General features: G+C 36.9%; 1 protein-coding gene across 3 annotated transcripts in view; it reads right to left on the bottom strand.

Moving 5' to 3' along the window:
• PIGK (phosphatidylinositol glycan anchor biosynthesis class K) overlaps positions 1-19434 on the bottom strand; it is a 116501-nt gene that overhangs the window by 63789 nt on the left and 33278 nt on the right. For all 3 annotated transcript variants that reach the window (XM_023209161.1, XM_023209179.1, XM_023209168.1), the window contains exons 4-8: positions 11105-11240; positions 8226-8337; positions 5022-5118; positions 2474-2591; positions 2167-2277 (exon numbers count right to left, since the gene is read on the bottom strand). In XM_023209161.1, the coding sequence (XP_023064929.1) occupies positions 2167-2277; positions 2474-2591; positions 5022-5118; positions 8226-8337; positions 11105-11240 (574 nt within the window). The remainder of the gene's footprint in view (positions 1-2166; positions 2278-2473; positions 2592-5021; positions 5119-8225; positions 8338-11104; positions 11241-19434) is intronic.

The following is a 19434-nucleotide window of genomic DNA, read 5'->3' as shown; positions in this document are numbered from 1 at the left end:
GGCCAAAGTACATCTTGGCCCATAGCTTCAGAGGTTGTAAGCTCCAAGCCTTGGCAGCTTACACGTGGTGTTAAGCCTGAAGGTGCATAGAAGTCAAGAACCGAGGTTTAAGAACCTCCACCTAGATTTCAAAGGACGTATGGAAACGCCTGGACATCCAGGCAGAAGTTTGCTGCAGGGGCAGGGCCCTCATAGGGGGCACTGCAGAAGGAAAACATGGGGTTAGAGTCCCCACACAGAGTCCCCAGTGGGGTGCTGCCTAGTGGAGTTGTGAGAAGAGGGCCACCGTCCTCCAGATCCCAGAATGGTAGATCCATCGACAGCTTCCATTGTGTACCTGGAAAAGCCACAGACTCTCAACACCAGCCCATAAAAGCAAACAGGAAGAGGGCCATACGCTGCAAAACCACAAGGGCAAAGCTGCCCAAGGCCATGGGAGCCCAACTCTTGCATATGTGACCTGGATGTGAGACATGGAGTCAAAGGAGATCATTTTGGAACTTTAAGGTTTAATGACTGCCCTATTGGATTTCTGACTTACATGGGGCCTGTAGCACCTTTGTTTTGGCCAATTTCTCCCAAGTAGAACAGGTGAATTTAACCAATGCCTGCACCCCCATTGTATCTAGGAAGTAACTAACTTGCTTTTGATTTTGCAGGCTCACAGGCAGAAGGGACTTGTCTTGTCTCAGATGAGACTTTGGACTGTGGACTTGGAGTTAACGATGAAATGAGTTAAGACTATGGGGGACTGTCGGGAAGCCATGATTGGTTTTGAAACATGAGAATATGAGCTTTGGGAGGGGCCAGAGGCAGAATAATAAAATTTGGCTGTGTCCTCACTCAAATCTCATCTTGAATTGTAGCTCCCATAATTCCCACGTGTCAAGGGAGGGACCCGGTGGGAGGTAATTTAATCATGTGGGGCAGTTATCCTCATGCTATTCTCATGATAGTGAGTGAGTTCTCATGAGATCTGATGGTTTTATAAAGTGCATTTCCCCTGCACACGCTCTCTTGCCTGCCATCATGTAAAATGTGCCTTTGTTCCTCCTTCACCTTCTGCCATGATTATGAAGCCTCCTCAGCCATGTGGAACTGTGAGTCCATTAACCCTCTTTTTCTTTACAAACTACCCAGGCCCGGGTATTTCTTCATAGCAGTATGAAAATGGACTAATACAGTAGTTCTATCAAATTTCACAGCCTATAGCAGTGGGCTTCAGAATCTTTCAGTGAAACCCCCTTAATAAATGAGAACTTACTTAAAAGATTTCTATGTGATTAAAGAGATCAATGCAAAGTTGCTTGGCTGAAGTGCTAGAGGACAGAGCCCTGTCTACTCGGTTTCCCCTTCATTCTAAGTCCCATGAAAGCAGGAAATAAGGAAAGAGGCATCTGGCTCTTTCATTAGGAACAGCCTGTGCTTGGCACTTAGCAAACCCTCAAGAAATGTTTGTGAAAGAATAAACAAACTATAAATGAACAGAGAAAAGAATGAAAGTCATTGACACATAGTAAATTATCCAGTCTAGAATTGTTTCAAGCTTTTCATTATGCCTACTTTCAACAGCAACCTCAAAGTAGATTTAATTAAAAGAATCCGCACAAAAAAATTCAAGAAAAAAAATCTAAATTAAGTTCAACAAGCCTTGTCAAATGACTATACTATAAATTGTAGAGCCCACAAAAATATGTAAGAAAAGGTCTCTCTTTTCCAGGAGCTTCCCATTCAGTGAGAAAGACTTACATTCAATTAGTAAGTTCAATAAAAGACTGTGGTAAATGTTACTAAGGAGAAACAAAGGTCTACGGAGGCTCTGAAGAAAAAATAAGAAATTCCCACAGGGAAGAATTCGGGGAGATTTCCCGAAGGAGATACAATCTGAGGTGACCCCTGAAGAATACGTAGAATTTCAAAAGGTGAATCTAAAAAAAGTACGTTTCTGGTAAGGAAAAGAAAATGAGTAAAGGAAAACATCAGGCCTCTTGTATAGAGAGACAGAGAAATGCTAATATACAGGTAAAAGGTAGATATCAAACAGTTTTAAAAGCTATAATTCAACACAAAAGACAGTATCCTCTAGGAGTACAGGGAATAACACACTTCTTTTCACATTAAGGTTAGCATAACTATGTGCTATAATCAAATCAAGTGAATACTTACAAGGTCATTCATATTAGTTTGGCTAGCTGGGTTAATTTCTTCCAAAAATTCCAAGACATAAAATGTGTATCTATCCATAAGATGGACTCCAATTGCAGGATCAGGTTGATGCTATGAAAAGGTGAAAAAAAGTATTTTTAACAGTATCATTATAACAAAATGTTTTAAATGTAACCAAAATTTCCTTCTAATGTATTAGTCTAAGAAAGAACAGATACATTCATAAAGCATTTAAAGCATTTAATTGGTTTCAGAAATAGCTGCACATTCCAAAGACACAGTTTACAAACGGGAAAAATACACATACCGAGAGTGAATCTTCTCCCACTTGGCTACTAGCTAGAGCCATTATGTTAGGAGAATAAAATCGCTCATACATGGATGCTCCTTGGCAAGTATCAATAATAAATAGTAGCTCATTGTAGCTGAAAGAAAAGTGATAACATCTTTGACAAGGATAATGCTGTAAATCATACACTAATATTTCTATAATACTTTCATAAGACGTTTAAATCATATGTTAGTCATTTCATTAGCTAAAAGTTTTCAGCAGAAATCCCAACAGAAATTTGACCTTAGAAAACTTAAAGGTATAAATTTGTCCAAGGAAACCACAGTGAGTATTGCTTGTGCCCAAGGTGGCTGTCCCAGCTCTTTTCCCTCTCCCTTGTCTATGCCATATAATTCAGAATCTAAATGAATAGTCCATTCAACAAGCACTTATTTGGCACCCATGCTGTCCTAGAAATTGAGCTAGGTTCAGAAAAAGAAGTATGAATTAGTAACTACACTAAAAGAGCATAAACTCTAAGTGAAAGACAAACACATAACTAATTTGGAATGTGATGAGTACTACAAATATATATTGAGTGCCTACAATGTGCCTGATATTATGCTGGAGATACAATAGTCCCTGCCCTCTTACAGCCTAGAGTCTAACAAAATCAAACTGTTGAACGAACACTGAGAAAGGACTAAGGAGAATTGCAAAGAAAAGCAGATCAGAGAAAGGTGATGCCCAATATGGGCAATGAAAGGTGTTATTTTGTATTTCAGAGAAAAGAAGATAACATTCCAGCAGAGGGAAAAGCACATAATGTAAAAAAGTGTAAGTGCTTGCAAACAGATCTATGTAGCTAGGATTTAAAGTAAATTTGGGAGAATGGAGTGAAATTGGTTTCAAAAAGCTAGAGTAGGAACAATTTGTAAAGGATACCATATGAAGTCTGAATCTTATCCTGAAGTGTGGAGATACCATGAAAGGTTTTTGTTTTTGTTGTTGTTTTAATGAAAGAATAATATAATCAGGTATCTATTGCACAATAAGCTGCCTAGCTGGCAAAAGTTAAAGTAGAGAGGAGACATGTTTTCTGGGAAGTTTTTTCTCAGACACTGGGTCTAGGTAAACAGCTAACATGGATCCTAGAAAACAAAGCATTGAATCTTGAACCACAATATCATCCAAGAAAGTGATAGGAGGCACAATTAATATGACACATTTGTTCTGTGGCAAAACATGTGGAGGCTCCTATGCATTAGAAACATCCAAAGTGGCCGGGCGCGGTGGCTCAAGCCTGTAATCCCAGCACTTTGGGAGGCCGAGACGGGCGGATTACGAGGTCAGGAGATCGAGACCATCCTGGCTAACATGGTGAAACCCCGTCTCTACTAAAAATACAAAAAATTAGCCGGGCGAGGTGGCCGGCGCCTGTGGTCCCAGCTACTCGGGAGGCTGAGGCAGGAGAATGGCGTGAACCCGGGAGGCGGAGGTTGCAGTGAGCTGAGATCCAGCCACTGCACTCCAGCCTGGGCGACAGAGCAAGACTCCGTCTCAAAAAAAAAAAAAAAAAAAAGAAACATCCAAAGTTAGGAGAGGTTGTGGAGTAAGCAAGAAAGCAAGCTCTAGGACTGAACCATTTGGGCATGAATCCTAGCTGTGTCAAATTTGGCAAGTTACTACTAGCTGTGTAAAGTTTGGCAAGTTATTGAATCTTTCTGTGCCTAAGTTCACTCATTTGTAAAAAGGGAATAGTAACAGTATCTAGCCCATAGAGTTGTAAAATTAAATGAGACAATAGATGTAAAATACAGTATGTAGCACCCAGTATGCATTCTCTAACTGTAAGCTATGAATAGGACATAATCAGTGCCCAGTAAAAGCTTCCTCTTCAACACTTCCACACATTGCTTATGCTTTTATTTCAACATTACAGTATTTATTTTGTAGCATCGTTGTGTACATATTTCTCTTTTCCATTAGATTGTAAACACTTTGAAGGCATCATATTCCACTTTCTGCCATAGGAACAGAAGATAGCCTATAAGTATTTATTGAAAGTAATCAAGTTAAAAGTTCTTTCACTTACAGTCATATGTATGACAGCTTCCAACTAAAGAGATGCTTAGCAAGGGTTACTAACAATCATCCTTAATGTGAGTTAAGTTACAAATTTTATGCCAACCATAATTTCAGTAATTTTTTTCCATAGAAGAAATATGGCTATCACATTAGGGGCCAAAGAATGAGCTAGAAAGAACAAGTACAAGTTGAAACATACACAATGCTCATAATCCCCATAATAATAGGTAACTTGGTTGGAGGGGCACTTACTTCCTCTAAAAAAAGGTGCTAAATAAGAAGAGATGGAATCTTAAAAGGTTAACTATTTCATGTTACTGAATAACTCTCAGTTTTTCTTTTAAAAACAACCCAGTTCAACGGAAATAACAAATGTAAATTTAAAAGAGTCAAAGAAATTGTCAAAATAAGTTAAAAATGTTATAAAATAAAAACAACAAACCTACTAACCATGTGAAAATTAGGTATGAATATAGCTTATGAACTTGCTAATTACCGTCTTTTCTGCCACATTTGTTCAAAAGCATCCGCAAGTTCTATGTTGGTAATTTCTTCAGAATCTTGAAATTTTAAGAAACCATTTCCACCATGTCCTTGTATAAAGAGTAAAAAAGATCAATAGATATATTTTTTAATGCAAACTGCATATATCTAGACATATACACTTACTTCATTCATTACTTTTTGACATCACTTGTTATTTTATACTCTAAAATATATACTATGTAAACAAACAAATTGAATTTTCTACTATGCCAATTAAAAAGAGAATGAGAGACTATATAAAATAGCAGATACAATATCTTTAAGAGGGTTTCTAATATTCAATTCCAGAAACCTGTATTTATGCTCTTCCATTGGCTCCATTATTATTTCAGAAATGAGTTTCCATTCATAAAAATGTTTCAAATACCAGGCAAACATTTTTGGTGAGAAAGAAGCTGGAGACACTAGCTAGTCCCACATTTTTACTACAAGAGGTGGACCAGAAGATTGTGCTATTTGTATGCAATCTAGAGGCAGGCTGTCTGGATTCAAATTGTAGCTATGCCATGTTAGTTTAGGAAAATACTTTAATCTTTCTACGTCTCAGCTTCCTCAGCCATAAAGTGAGAAATGTATCTGTAACACTATCATTAGCTGACTTATACAGTTCCTTTGTACAGGTTTTTAAAAGGTACCTTTCACTGGGCATGACAGTAAGGAAAAAAAAAAAAGTCTCCCCACCTTCCTCCTGGATATATGCAGCCCTGCAAGCTTACAAGTGGTTAGTTGACTATGCCTTTGTGGGAGAAACAAGTATTCCTCCCTCCCATTAGAATATAACCCTGTGGTAGGGCAGATTGCTTAGTGTAAGCACATACTAGATTTCAGTTCCCACTTAACTCCTTGGCCAGATTCTTGGGTGCACTATACAACCCACACAACCACATACAGCAACCTTGAATATCGGCACCTAAGTCAATGCACTGTTGTGAGAATGAAATGAGTTAATACCTACAATGATTTAGAATACTGCTTGATGTATACTATGCCTCCATAAATATTATTATCATATTATCATAATTATCAACCCTTTTTTTCTCTTACAGACCCTGGCAACCTTCTACAAAAGAGCAGGTAGTAAATATTTTTGGTTTGTGAGTCATATTGTCTCCAGCACAACTACTGAACTCTGCTGTCATAGTATGGAAGCAGTCATAGAAACTGTGAAAATCAAATGGATGCAACCATGTTTCAATAAAACTTCCAAAACAGGCAGCCAGTTCACAGGCCATAGTTTATCAAATCCTATCTTAAACTACTGGAATTTGTTCTAAGCCTGCAGTTACCCTGAAATTCCTGAAAGAGTACCAACAGAATCAGGAAACAAACAAAAAATAATAACAATAAATCCTTTAGTTTAATACATCAAATAAAGCTAACCTACAAAAAACTGCACTTCATCTTGTTTGCCACAAAAGCTTGAAAATTCCTTGTAATTTTCAGAAAAAGTAAAATAAAATTTTCCCTGGCTTCATTAACTCTATTGAGTTAATTTATAAAGTTTATAAATTAAGTCTTGAAAGTTATAAATAAATGTAACATGATAGAGAAAAGCCACTAAGTAGGGGTCATTAACTATCTTGTCATGTGATATCTAAGCATTATTCTATACCTGTTTTATCATCAGTTGAATGGAATGCCCTCCAAAAAATTTATAGAACACCTTTTGATTAACATTCATATTTACCGAATACTACTATCAGACAGGCAACTGGTGATTAAAAAAAAAAAAAAAAAGAACTAAATAGTCAATGACATCTTGGAATTCAAAATACAGTGAAGGCAACAGATACCCAAACAATAAAGTAATAATAAGTTAAATGCTCTGAAAGAAACAAAATTAACATGGGAGTGCACAGAGGAAAGTCCAGACCAGCCAGGGAGAAGAGAAATATCTTTGGACAGGAAAAATATAAGCTGTGTTATTTCATACCTCTTCTGAAGGAAAAAGCAGAAGCTATTAATAATAACTCTGGGACAACAGGTGTAAACTACAACTGTCCCAGGTAATTGGAAACATCAGTCACCCTAGACTTAGAAAGGAAGTCATGGAAGGAAGTGACTCCTGAGCTAAAACTAAAACAATATGGAATAATCAAGCAGGCAAAGTGGACTGAAAAGACGTCATAAGCAAATGCAAGAGCTTAAACAAGTATTTGAAGGATAGAACAGTCAAGCTTGGAAGAGAATTAGAAAAAATTATTAAGAACTAAGACAAATTAAAAAATATAGCTAAATCATTATATATACTGTCATGTGTAATACACATGATAACTATATTATATTATTGTACGCTTTATCTCCAATATTCCTCAAAGTATAATCAAAAGACTACTGTATCTCATATCTGAGGAGTATATCCACAATACAGTTTCATGAATCCCAGCCCAGATGAAAACTAAATAAGAATTCTAAAATAAGGTCTAAGTATCTAAAGTTGGTAATCTTTTTTTTTTTTTTTTTGAGACAGAGTCTCGCTCTGTCGCCCAAGCTGCGGTGCAGTGGCCAGATCTCAGCTCACTGCAAGCTCCACCTCCTGGGTTTATGCCATTCTCCTGCCTCAGCCTCCCGAGTAGCTGGGTCTATAGGCGCCCGCCACCTCACCTGGCTAGTTTTTTTTTTTTTTTTTGTATTTTTTTAGTAGAGACGGGGTTTCACCGTGTTAGCCAGGATGGTCTCGATCTCCTGACCTAGTGATCCGCCTGTCTCGGCCTCCCAAAGTGCTAGGATTACAGGCTTGAGCCACCGCGCCCAGCCTAAAGTTGGTAATCTTAATGTACAGCAAAATTTGAGATGGAAAACCATTATAAAGTTTTAAGCAGAAGAGGGATAGATTTGCAATTTCTGTTAGACACTTTCACAGGATGATTAACAGGAGAACAAAACTAAAGGATGCTATAGCAGGATACCAAGCAAAAGGTGCTAAAGTTTACCAAGTCAATAGTAAAAAAAATAGAGATAATAAGCAACGGCACAAAATGTTATACTGTTTTCAGGTATCATCTCAAATAGTTCTGCATCATGGAAAATATAACTACATGAGAAACCATTTTAACCAAAAATCATTTCATGTGTTTAAATTTCTTTCCACGTGCCTTTCTTTTCAAAGAGTTTCAATATATTCTACTATAAAAACTCTAAATTATGAAATTACCTGTCATATAAATTAGAATATTGCTTCTATCATCAGAAAGAAGACGTTTTGACCGAGGAGTACTAGGTGGGATCCTCCCAGTTAATACCCGTAAAAAATTCTCAACAGTTACCTAAGAGGGAAAAAACAAGAAAAATCAGATGAAATAAAACCTGGGAAATCCTGACAAATTATTTTTTACTTTCAAAAATGTTCCTTCTTCTTTCTCCATATATTACTCAGCATCAACTGAAAATAAAACACCCCAAAATTATATAACTTAATTAAAATACATTCATTTAAACATATACCTCCAAGCAACTTTGTTACTATTTTTAAAAGTACTAAAAACTAACAAAGAAGGCAGGCCATGGTGGCTCATGCCTATAAACTCAGCACTTTGTGAGGCCAGAGCAAGAGGATTGCTTGTGGGCAGGAGTTCAAGATCAGCCTAAGCAACATAGTGAGACCCCATTTCTATGCACACACAAAAAATGTTTAGAATAGCCAGGTATGGTAACATGCTCCTGTTGTTCTAGCTATTCAGAAGGCTGAGGCAGAAGGCTCATTTGAGCCCAGGAGTTCACCACTGCACTCCAGCCTGGGCAAGAGAGAAAGACTATGTCTCTTAGGAAAACACAAAAACAAAAACAAGCAAAGTAAGACTACCTTGGAGAAAAATAAGTTCTGAATTTAAAACTTTAAATGCTATGTGAAGTGCTGCCTTTAAATACTACTAAAAAGCTGCGAAATTATTAATATGGCTGGGCATGATGGCTCACACCTGTAATTCCAACTACTCAGGAGGCTGAGGTAGGAGGACCACTTGAGGCCAAGTGCTCAAAAATAGCCTTGACAACATAGTAAGACCCCATCTCTGGAAAAATAAAATGAGCCAGGCATGGTGGTGCACACCTGTAGTCCCTGCTACTCAGGAGGCTGAAGTAGGAGGATCACTTGAGCCCAGGAGTTCAAGGCTGCAGTGAGCTATGATATGGCCACTATACTCCTGCCTGGGTGACAGAGCAAGACTCCAGCTCTAAAAAAATAAAAAATTAAAATGATTAATCCCTCTGCATAGGCAATTCTGTGGGAAGATATGAAATATAAAAATTTTTAAATAAATTCAACTACACTATGGCAGCTAATTTGTACAACTACTTAGTCAATTATAGATTAACCATCAAATAAAACAGTTCCATGTTCATTACCTGGGTGACAGGCTCAATCATATCCCAAACCTCAGCATCACACAATATACCTTTGTAACAAACCTGCACATGTATCCCCTGAATTCAAAATAAAGTTTGAAAAAGAAAAAAAAAAGTTTCATATATATTTCCCCAAAATTACATATCTTTAATTTTTGAATGCACTTTGTTTCTTAGATTTTGTTAGTGGTATCTTTAACATGTAAAAAATTCCTAACACTTTAAACTAGATTTCCCAATCTAGAATTTCTATCCCTCTGGGATTCTTTGAAGGCATATTTAAAGTTGTAAAGAGTAAAACACTGATTTAAAGCCAACAGCTGAGTCATATATTATGCATATCTACATTTAAAAAGTAGAAAACCTATCCAGTTTTCTTGTTCATCTATTCCCTAGAACATGAGTGTATAAATTGTATGTATACACATTTGTGTGTGTGTAAACTGTTTGATTTACATTTTTCCTTCAAGACAGCAAAATGCTAATTGTTTTAACAGGAATTCTTGTTGGCCAACAAGGAAGGAAAATGTTTGGCCTATATTTTAAGATGACTAAATAAACAAGTAAAAAGTCAAACATACATATTTAATTAAATGAGCCAACATTTTTGAGTGCCTAACACCAGGCTACAGGTACTTGCCAGCTATATGATACATAAGATATAGGCCCTCTTAGCTTACAGTCTAGGAGGAAATAGATACGCTTTTAAAATTGCTTCAAGAGTGGTCTGGGAACACACAGGAAATTGTGTCTTACTTTTGGTAGGCTTGGTAAAAGGGGAAGTATTATCTTTTTTTTTTGAGACGGAGTCTTGCTCTGTCACCCAGGCTGGAGTGCAGTGGCGCGATCTTTGCTCACTGCAAGCTCTGCCTCCCAGGTTCATGCCATTCTCCTACCTCAGCCTCCCAAGTAGCTGGGACTACAGGCGCCCGCCGCCACGCCCGGTTAATTTTTTGCATGTTTAGTAGAGACGGGGTTTCTCCGTGTTAGCCAGGATGGTCTCGATCTCCTAACCTCGTGATCCGCCCGCCCAATCCGCCCGGCTCCACCTCCCAAAGTGCTAGGATTACAGGCGTGAGCCACCGCGCCCAGCCAAGGGGAAGTATCATCTAAGAAGACTTCATAAAAGAAGACTTCAAATATTAAGCATATTCACCATCTTTTATGTTTAAAATGAAGTTTCAAAGGGAGAAAATACAATGTAATACCATTTTTTTACATTTACATTTTTATTTCTAATCACATAGTCATAAAAAACACTAGAAGCATATTGAAAGTGGTTATTTCTAAGTAGTGAAAATATGGGTGAGTTGTTAGTCACTATAGTTTTTCCACAATTAATACAATTACTAAAACTAATAAACTTGATAATTTAGGTCAAATATGAAAGATATACGTTTACTATAAAATATATTTACTGTAAAAGAAAGCTGAAACATTAAACCTCTCTATAATACTCTAACATTGAAGCCAATATAAAGTTTTCCTGTCCTAGATAAAAACATAAAATGTTCATGCTTTAATATTTTACTTATATATCATTGCCTTAATATGAACTCCAGAGACAGTTACATCAAGGCTTCAGTAACAATTAAGTTTAAAGAAAAATAATAAGACAATTTTATTCTGCCATTGTTTTAGAGCTTAAAAGTAACAATGCCATTTCAAAAACGTGGCTAAAGAATTTACCTCATAACTTCTATAATCCACTTCCACATCATCTCCATACACATTTAGTTCCATATTCTTGTGACTAAACACTGTAGCTGGTTTGGGATTTCTAGGATTACAGGCCATATCATCTGCAAGCATTAGGACAATGTGACTAAGGAAAAAAACAAAAACAAAAACAAAAAACTCCAGTAAATATATAATTCAGATAAAAGGAAAAAGCTAAACACAAATTTATTTATGTCATGTAGCTATTGTGTTCATTTTTCTCCTCCTTCAAAAAAACTATTTTCAACTACATATGTGAAGGCACCTTAATTATTTTTCATATCCTTATGTACTATATATTTTAAATTAGAGAAATTAGAACAATCTGGCATAAACTTATGAACAGAATTTCAAGTTACTAATGTTTTTCCGAACAATGCATACTTTATGCCATATAGCAAAGGGAAGCTAAAGAAACTGTTTTTCCTCAAGCATCAAAAATATTTTTTGGTAAAACTTTACATTCTCAAGACTTAGAGTCCACATTAAACTATGATGCCTCAAAGAATTTAACTTTCAGAATCCCAAATGCCTGAGTATAAAAACATGCAACTGATCAGCAAGTACAATCAGTTTAGCACAAGAGCACACCTCCAAGCCAATCACTTCTGACAAGATCCACAAATCCACTCCATTTCCCTAACACCAGCAACCACCACCTTCTGGCTAGATGTTGGAATAGCTCCCTATCTGGCATCCTGCTTCTTCTCTCACCCTCTTTCAGTTCATTCTCCTAACAGCCCCCAGAATGATCTTCCTTAAATAAGTCAAATTATTAAATGTTCCCACTTAGAAGTTTCCAAGGACTTCCCATTATATCTGTATTTAATTCTTTTTTGTTCTCCTGCAGTTCCATGCATCCCTATTACATTTAGAGAGAAACCGCAACTCCTTGCATCATCTAAAAGGTTTATTTAATCTGGTCTCTGTCTCTCCAACTTCAGCCTCTACCACCCACATTCTCTATGCTACCTCCACAGTGGCCTTTCTGTTCTTAGAATATGCCAAGTCTTTCCCACTTAAGTGGCTATTGACCAAATTTAGACTTCACTCCTCCCAGATCTTCATATAATTTCAGCCTCAGCTATGGTACTCTATCTTATTATGTGTTTTATTTTCTTGAGGACATCTATGAATCTGAAATCCTCATCATCTCCTATCACCACCCCCCACCACCACCATTAGAATATAAGCTCTCTGAGGGTAAGGGCTATATCTGTCCTGTTCACCACTGTATCACTCACACTACATACTAGGGCTTGGCATATAGTATGTACTCAGTAAATAATTGTAAGTGAATGAAATATTTTAATTTTTGCTTATAATTTCTTTACAAGGAAATAAAATCTCTCTTTGATACTTCTCATCTTCACTCTACCATTAAAACTGGTGAATAACAATCAGGAAATTCTCCATTCTACCATATCTTGAGTTTCCCAAGCATAAGGGAAAAATTAATGTGGCATACATAATTAGTTTGGCAGGAGACAGCAAGAAGAAAATGTTCTGCTACATATGTTCCAAATACATTAAAGTTCAAAACTGAAACATTATGATTTTTCTTGAAAATTGGCTAGATTTCTACTCTGAAAGTGTTCCAATCCTGCCACGTTCAAAGATCAGATCCTCAGCTGTTACTGATTCATTTTCACAGCATAGTGAAAGCCATTCCTCTTAAAACAGAAAATACATCTTCTCTTTTTTAAAACTTAAGGAGATCATTAATTTATATTAAACAAATATCAATCATATATTCCTTTGTTAAACAAGACTGAATTGACCTCCAAATGTCAATACAAAAATGAGTATTTCTTTAGGCTGTTTTCTGTTTAGGGTTAATTTCACTCTATGAAATGAAATAATTATTCAATAGCTATACAGTGTCAATATCAATCAGAAAGAAGTACTAACTTCAACTTAAAATCATAAATTTAATCAACATTTCTCTTACGAGGTAATTTTGAGCCTCAATATAAGTACTATGACCTGTTAACACAATCATTATATTATAAAACACTGTACTTGAAATAATATAGAAAAAGAGAAGTTGGGAAACAGAATGGATTTCAAACGTTTTGAAGTCCAACCACATATTCTAATTCGCTGTTTCTCAAACTCAAGAAGTGCACAGAACTCTTTTCTAGAAAAAAAACATAATTTTCACTTGGTCCAAGTGTTATTTATATAACAGTATTTAAGTATACACATGCAAACAAACTACTTAGGCTTACAGTTCTTACAAAACTGTAAAATCAAGAGAAAAGTATAAAATTCTAATAAAACTAGCAAATTAAAAAATTCTAGAAAACTAAAAAATTCTAATAATCCCATTGAAAGATGACATTATTTTCCAAAAACTAAACACCTGCTGCTTTAACAGAAGAGCTTCAAGTCTGGTTCTACATTTAACTTGTGTGTGTGTGTGTGTGTGTGTGTGTGTGTGTGTGTGTGTGTGTGTTTTGATATCCATAATTGTTAAAGCGAACTAAAATGGCCTGAGAAGGATGCCATACTTCTATATTTGAGTCCTTGTGGATAAGCTGCAACCTAACTTAAGAGGTAGACAAGATGGAAAATCCAATTTAGGTGTATGCACTTGTAACAATGGCTGAGTCTTGGTCAATGCCAGCAGCCATACTTCAGCCACTCATATACTGCCAAGTGCTCAAACTGTGTTCAAATAAGTAAAATGCCAACCTGTAACCAATCCAGTTGTTTGTGTACCTCACTTTCCAATTTCTGTACCTCACTTCCCTTTGTCTCTAATCTTCTTCTGCTATGTGCTGCACTGGAGTCTCTCTGAATCTGCTGTAATTCTGGGGACTGGCCAATTAGTGAATCAACAGAAACTGGACTGGGTCCAGGATCAGATCTGATCCAGTAATTAACTGGCTTGAATCCAGTTAGAGGCTTCTTACATCTGAGTGAGTCAGAAAGAAACTGGTAGTAAGTGGCAATATTGCAGGGGCTATAACATTTGGCTTTTGAAAATTCGCAGGGGCCAGGCACGGTGGCTCACGCCTGTAATCCCAGCACTTTGGGGGGCCGAGACAGGCAGATCATGAGGTCAGGAGATGGAGACCATCCTGGCTAACATGGTGAAACCCTATCTCTACTAAAAATACAAAAAATTAGCTGGGTGTGTTGACAGGCACCTGTAGTCCCAGCTACTCAGGAGGCTGAGGCAGGAGAATGGCGTGAACCCATGAGGCGGAGCTTGCAGTAAGCCAAGATTGCACCAACGCACTCCAGCCTGGGGGACAGAGCAAGACTCCATCTCAAAAATATGTATATATATGTTCGCAGGGATTTTTGTATTCTACCCCTTTATTTCATTTTTCTTGTGCACTTAGGTAGGAAAAAAAAAAATCACTGGCTAAGTTAAGGGAACCCGAGAGCAAAGCCAGTATTTTGGGTAAAAATGGTATCTTTAATTTCTGAAGAACTGAGTTCCTTCCAGCTTATACATGCGTAAATGTTAGGCCCCAGAAGCAGTGAAGTCTTACAGAAATGGTGAAATCTTACTAAGGATAACTTACAATAGAACATTCCAAATGAACAACGCACTGAAGTGCATTTAAAACAATGAGGCTCCCAAATTAATCTCATCTACAGATGCCTACTGATCTGCAGAAGCTTCTAAAAAGATTTCAATATTTTTATTTAAAGCACACATATTTTACTCTGGCCAGAATGGAAAATATTAGAATTCGGGTCCCCCACACAACTGGTTGGGCAGCAACTTGCAAAATTGAGATAATTTTGCCTGTGGTTCCATTATTTTCCTTTGTGATGCAGTTTGGCCCCCAGAACTATGGTGTGGTAAGCAGGGTCACTGGGGCTACTCAGGAAAGGAGAACCCAGCAATCTGACAAGCCAGCAAAAGGGCAAGAATTTCTTACCAGGCTTCTGGCCTCTCTCTGTGCAAACTGGTTAAATGAATGGTAAAAATCACTGTTTATCTCCTCTGTAAAGTTTTAATTAATGCAAAAAATGATTCTGAGGCTATTCTTAAGCTGTACCGAATCTGGTGTCCTTGTCTTTCTGTATGGTTCTGTCATAAAGAGTACCTTTGGATAGCACACAGGCTTAGGACCCCATAAGCTCACTATTCAAGACAGCCCAGCAAGTTGGTCAATAACAAACTTTGCTGTGGTTCCCTGAAACAAATAAAAAAACTGCCTGAGGTCTTGATCTTGTTTTGCCCTTGGGGCTTAACCTTGTAACCATGTGGTGGTACTTTCTCTTCGTCTCCACCTTCCAGGGAAAAGGAATTTTGGGATTTATGTCATAGCTAGCTCCAAAAATTATCTTGAGCAGTTAAAAGCCTTTGCAATCTCAAAACTGACTGCTCTAGACTTCTGGGAAGAGCAATGGAAGTTATACAATGTAGCTCAGTAGCTAAGGCCTTGCCTTTTTACAATGGTGGCCCGAGTTCAATTCCTGGCTAGGGAATGAGTCCCTTCTGGTTTGATATCTATATGACATTTACTATTTGTTGATTCTCTTCCTCATTTTCTTTCTCTGAGCCAGAAATATTGGCTGTTTGGCCTGGCTAAATTCATGTAACAAGAAATGTAAAAGGACTTTTATAAAGAGGGCTGTGGTTAAAAGTCAGTTTAGTTAAAAGTGGATATTCAGCTCTAACAGCCTGGGACACCTTGGGAAAAGCAGAGGAGGCACCACAGACCATGTTTTGGGAAAAACCTGTTTTCCCCAAGAAACCTCAGAAATTAAAAATTAAATCCCTCTCAAAATCTAAGGCTCTGTTCTGTTTTGTATTGCCTTATCTGATTTTTTTTGCCTTTGGGGAGTATCAGAAATCACTTTGCATTATGAGAGAGCTTTAGTGTGTAATAACTAGGTAGGAAATATACTTTTAGGGATAGCTAATGGCAGTTACAGGGAGATACTCAGCTCTGCACATTTGGATCAGAGAAGCATGCTCTTGGCCACCTAGAAGTTATGGAAATGTTCCCACCCACCATTAAGAGATAAGACACCCATGGGAGCTAGGCTGATTCATCCTTTATGGGATCCAGGATTTGATATAAAAATGAGAATAGGATCCTTAATTTCTGGAGATCTGTTTTGCCTTCCAGCTGTGCCTGCTTATTATATTAGGCTGTAGAAACTGCACGTTCCTGGCCTTGTTCCTCCAAGGACTCCACCCTAAAGCCAGTAATCCGATTAAAAACCTTAAAAACTGGCAAATAAAAAATCTTGCAACTACTGGATCTTCTTCTAGCTGTATAGTTACATATGTGTTCCATGTGTGGTTTTTTTTTTTTTAAAGGGCTCTAATTAATTGGCTTAAAGAAAAATAGGAGCTTAAATCAAATATTTGAAAGACGAAACTGTAATGCTTTTTAGTTCACGTAACTTTAGTAATCTTTGGGAAATAATAAGTTTTAAAGATTATTGGTAAAATAAAGACATTTATTCTAAATCAGGCAGGTCACAGATTAGGTTTGCTAAATGCTTTAAGGTCATAAACTGCTTTGACTTTTGAAAATTGTTCAATTTACCTACCTTGTAAATGACAGATTCTAGATAAGGTCTGGGGACATGTGGAATTAGCCACGCCCTCTAGCTATGCAAAGAAGGTTATAAGAAAAGAAATGTTATACAAGAAAGGATCCTGTATGGTAAATTCTTGTCCTAAAGTAAAATAACTGGTTGGTTAAAAACAGGGATGCTTAGGACAAGTCAGAAAGTCCAAGCATGACGTAGGTGGTCTGTGTAAGTCATGAAAGCATTCGTGAAAGGAAATTTATGCACCAAAGGTAAACATTGCTAAGAGTTACTGTTATAACATATAATTGAGACTACTGAAATAACAGTTTTACATGCAAGGTGTGTATGGAAAGTAAAATTTGTTTTTGGTAAAAAAAAAAAATTATAAGAAAGCATGAGAATGTAAATTGTTGCCTAGTGTAGAGGGCTAACAGATTGTTTTAAATTAGATAAGACAAAGCTAAAGGTTGAGCAAGTTGTGGAAGGTTTGTAAAAATTACTTGTAAAAGAGATTCTGTGTGTAAACATATTAGCTACAGTTAAAGGGGTATTATTCAGTTTTTATGTAAAGTGAACATTTAAAAAAAAGCACAACAGGTTTTTCTTAGAGCACTGATCTGCTCTTTAACAAAAATTCTAAAGGGTTATAAAAGGTTTATAAGAATCTTACCTTATGGACGAACTGATTAAGATTGATAAATCTGTCTATAAGGTTTTATTAAAAATTGGGGTTGACATTAATAGTAGACTTAGGAAAGGGTGAAATTTGGCTCTCCCATGACCAAGATTTTCATGTAATATTAAAGGATAATAAAAGATTTTTGTTTGCATTTTGAATAAACTAGGAAAAAAAGAAGAGAAAGACAAAAGACAGACTGTTTGGAAAGTTAAGTCTTCCCTCTATCAATGAGTGAAAAGTTTTTGCCTTTTTAAAAATTCTTTATCATTTTGGCTAAATGAATGACTATGGTGACCTGTAATTCTATTTCATAATATCAAGTGTTTAAACCTCTAACATATTTGATAGGCTTCCCAAAATCAAATTTCAGCTTCCAAATTATCTTTTCTGACCTCTAACTTTGGGATGCTACAGAGGGCCCCTGAAGAATCCAAAAGACAGGTAAACAGGATTATTTGACATGTTATTTGGAAAGCACTGTAAAAATAAAAAATAATGCTTAACTATAAGTTATATTTTAGTGTATGTCATCAATATGTTCCAATATCATATGGGATTTCTAAAATTCTAACATGTCTAAGTAATGCTATCAATCATAATTATGGTTATTATGTTAAGCTATTATAGACCACAGAAATTGTCCTTGTCAGCTGTGTTTTTAACTATGACTAATGTCATTTCCAGTTAATTGCTTAATGCTGGTGCAGTTTCTGAAAACTTCGCAAGCACACAAAATCCTAGAATATGGTGTCTTTTAGGAGGTTCGTGAAAGGATGGAAAGAACCCTGAAAAGTACTCTTGAATACAGGTTTCTGATAACGTAAGTCAAATTACCTATGATAACCCATCAGTTAGCTATCAGTGCTACACACCCAAATTGGAAAAAACAACTGGTATTCAAGATGACAAAAGTCCAGTGTTAAGCATGGACTCTTGGAGAACCAGAATAGCCACCTTGTCCTTCCTGAGTCCTTAAAGCTTTTGTTATTAAAAGTTATGCATTCCAAAACATCACAGAAAAGAGAAAATAATTCAAATTAAATATTGGTGTGGTAACTTATAAATTGCCAAAATAGTTTATAACCAATGTTTAGTTTGTCAAACCGATATTCATGGGAAAACAATCAAAGCTTCAGCTACATTTGGTTACTAGATGGTAACCAGATGGTTGGGCCACATACACATTTTACAAAGGGATTTCATTCAACTGTCATTTTCAATGGATGTTTTCTGGTTGTATAAAAGCTCTCCCATGCAAGTGGGCTGATATTATAATGTAGATTATTATGCTACAGTGTATTTTCACCAGGTAAAGAAAGCTTTTTATGGTTCACTGAGGACAGTCAACCCCTTCTGTTGGGAATAGGCCCCCAAAACTGGCCATAAACAAAATATCTGCAGCACTGTGACATGTCTGAGATGGCCATGACGCCCATGCTGGAAGGTTGTGGGTTTACCAGAATGAGGGCACGGAACATCAGGCCTATCCAGGGCGGAAAACCAATTAAAGGTGTTCCTAAACCACAAACAATAGCATAAGCGATCTGTGCCTTAAGGACATGCTCCTGCTGCAGATAACTAGCCAGAGCCCATCCCTTTACTTAGGCCCATCCCTTTGTTTCCTGTAAGGAATACTTTTAGTTAATCTATAATCGATAAAAACAATGCTTATCACTGACTTGCTGTCAATAAATATGTGGGTAAATCTCTGTTTGAGGCTCTCAGCTCTGACCCCTGATTTCCCACTCCACACCACTATATTTCTGTGTGTGTGTCTTTAATTCCTCTAGCACCACTAGGTTAGGGTCTCCCTGACTGAGCGGTCATGGCACCCTTCAGTCTAGAACCCAAAGACTGGGTCTTCTGAAAACATCAGAGAAAGACTGCCCACACCATCCACACTGCAACAAAACTTTGGGTTCATAATCTCACAACTGGGAAAGATTCCTCCACACTCTTGGAACTGTACACCCACTTGCACCCTTAAGGTAAAGCTAACCAGGAAAGTTTCTCCCCAGAAGAAGATGGCATCTTTTCCCAAGATGACAGCTTTTCCCAAGATCATGAATCAAGACTTTTCTACTATAATAACACTCTTATCTTT

This window comes from Piliocolobus tephrosceles, chromosome 1, assembly GCF_002776525.5.
Source record: "Piliocolobus tephrosceles isolate RC106 chromosome 1, ASM277652v3, whole genome shotgun sequence".
Classification (NCBI taxonomy): domain Eukaryota; kingdom Metazoa; phylum Chordata; class Mammalia; order Primates; family Cercopithecidae; genus Piliocolobus; species Piliocolobus tephrosceles.
This window is presented reverse-complemented; position numbering and strand designations above follow the sequence as displayed.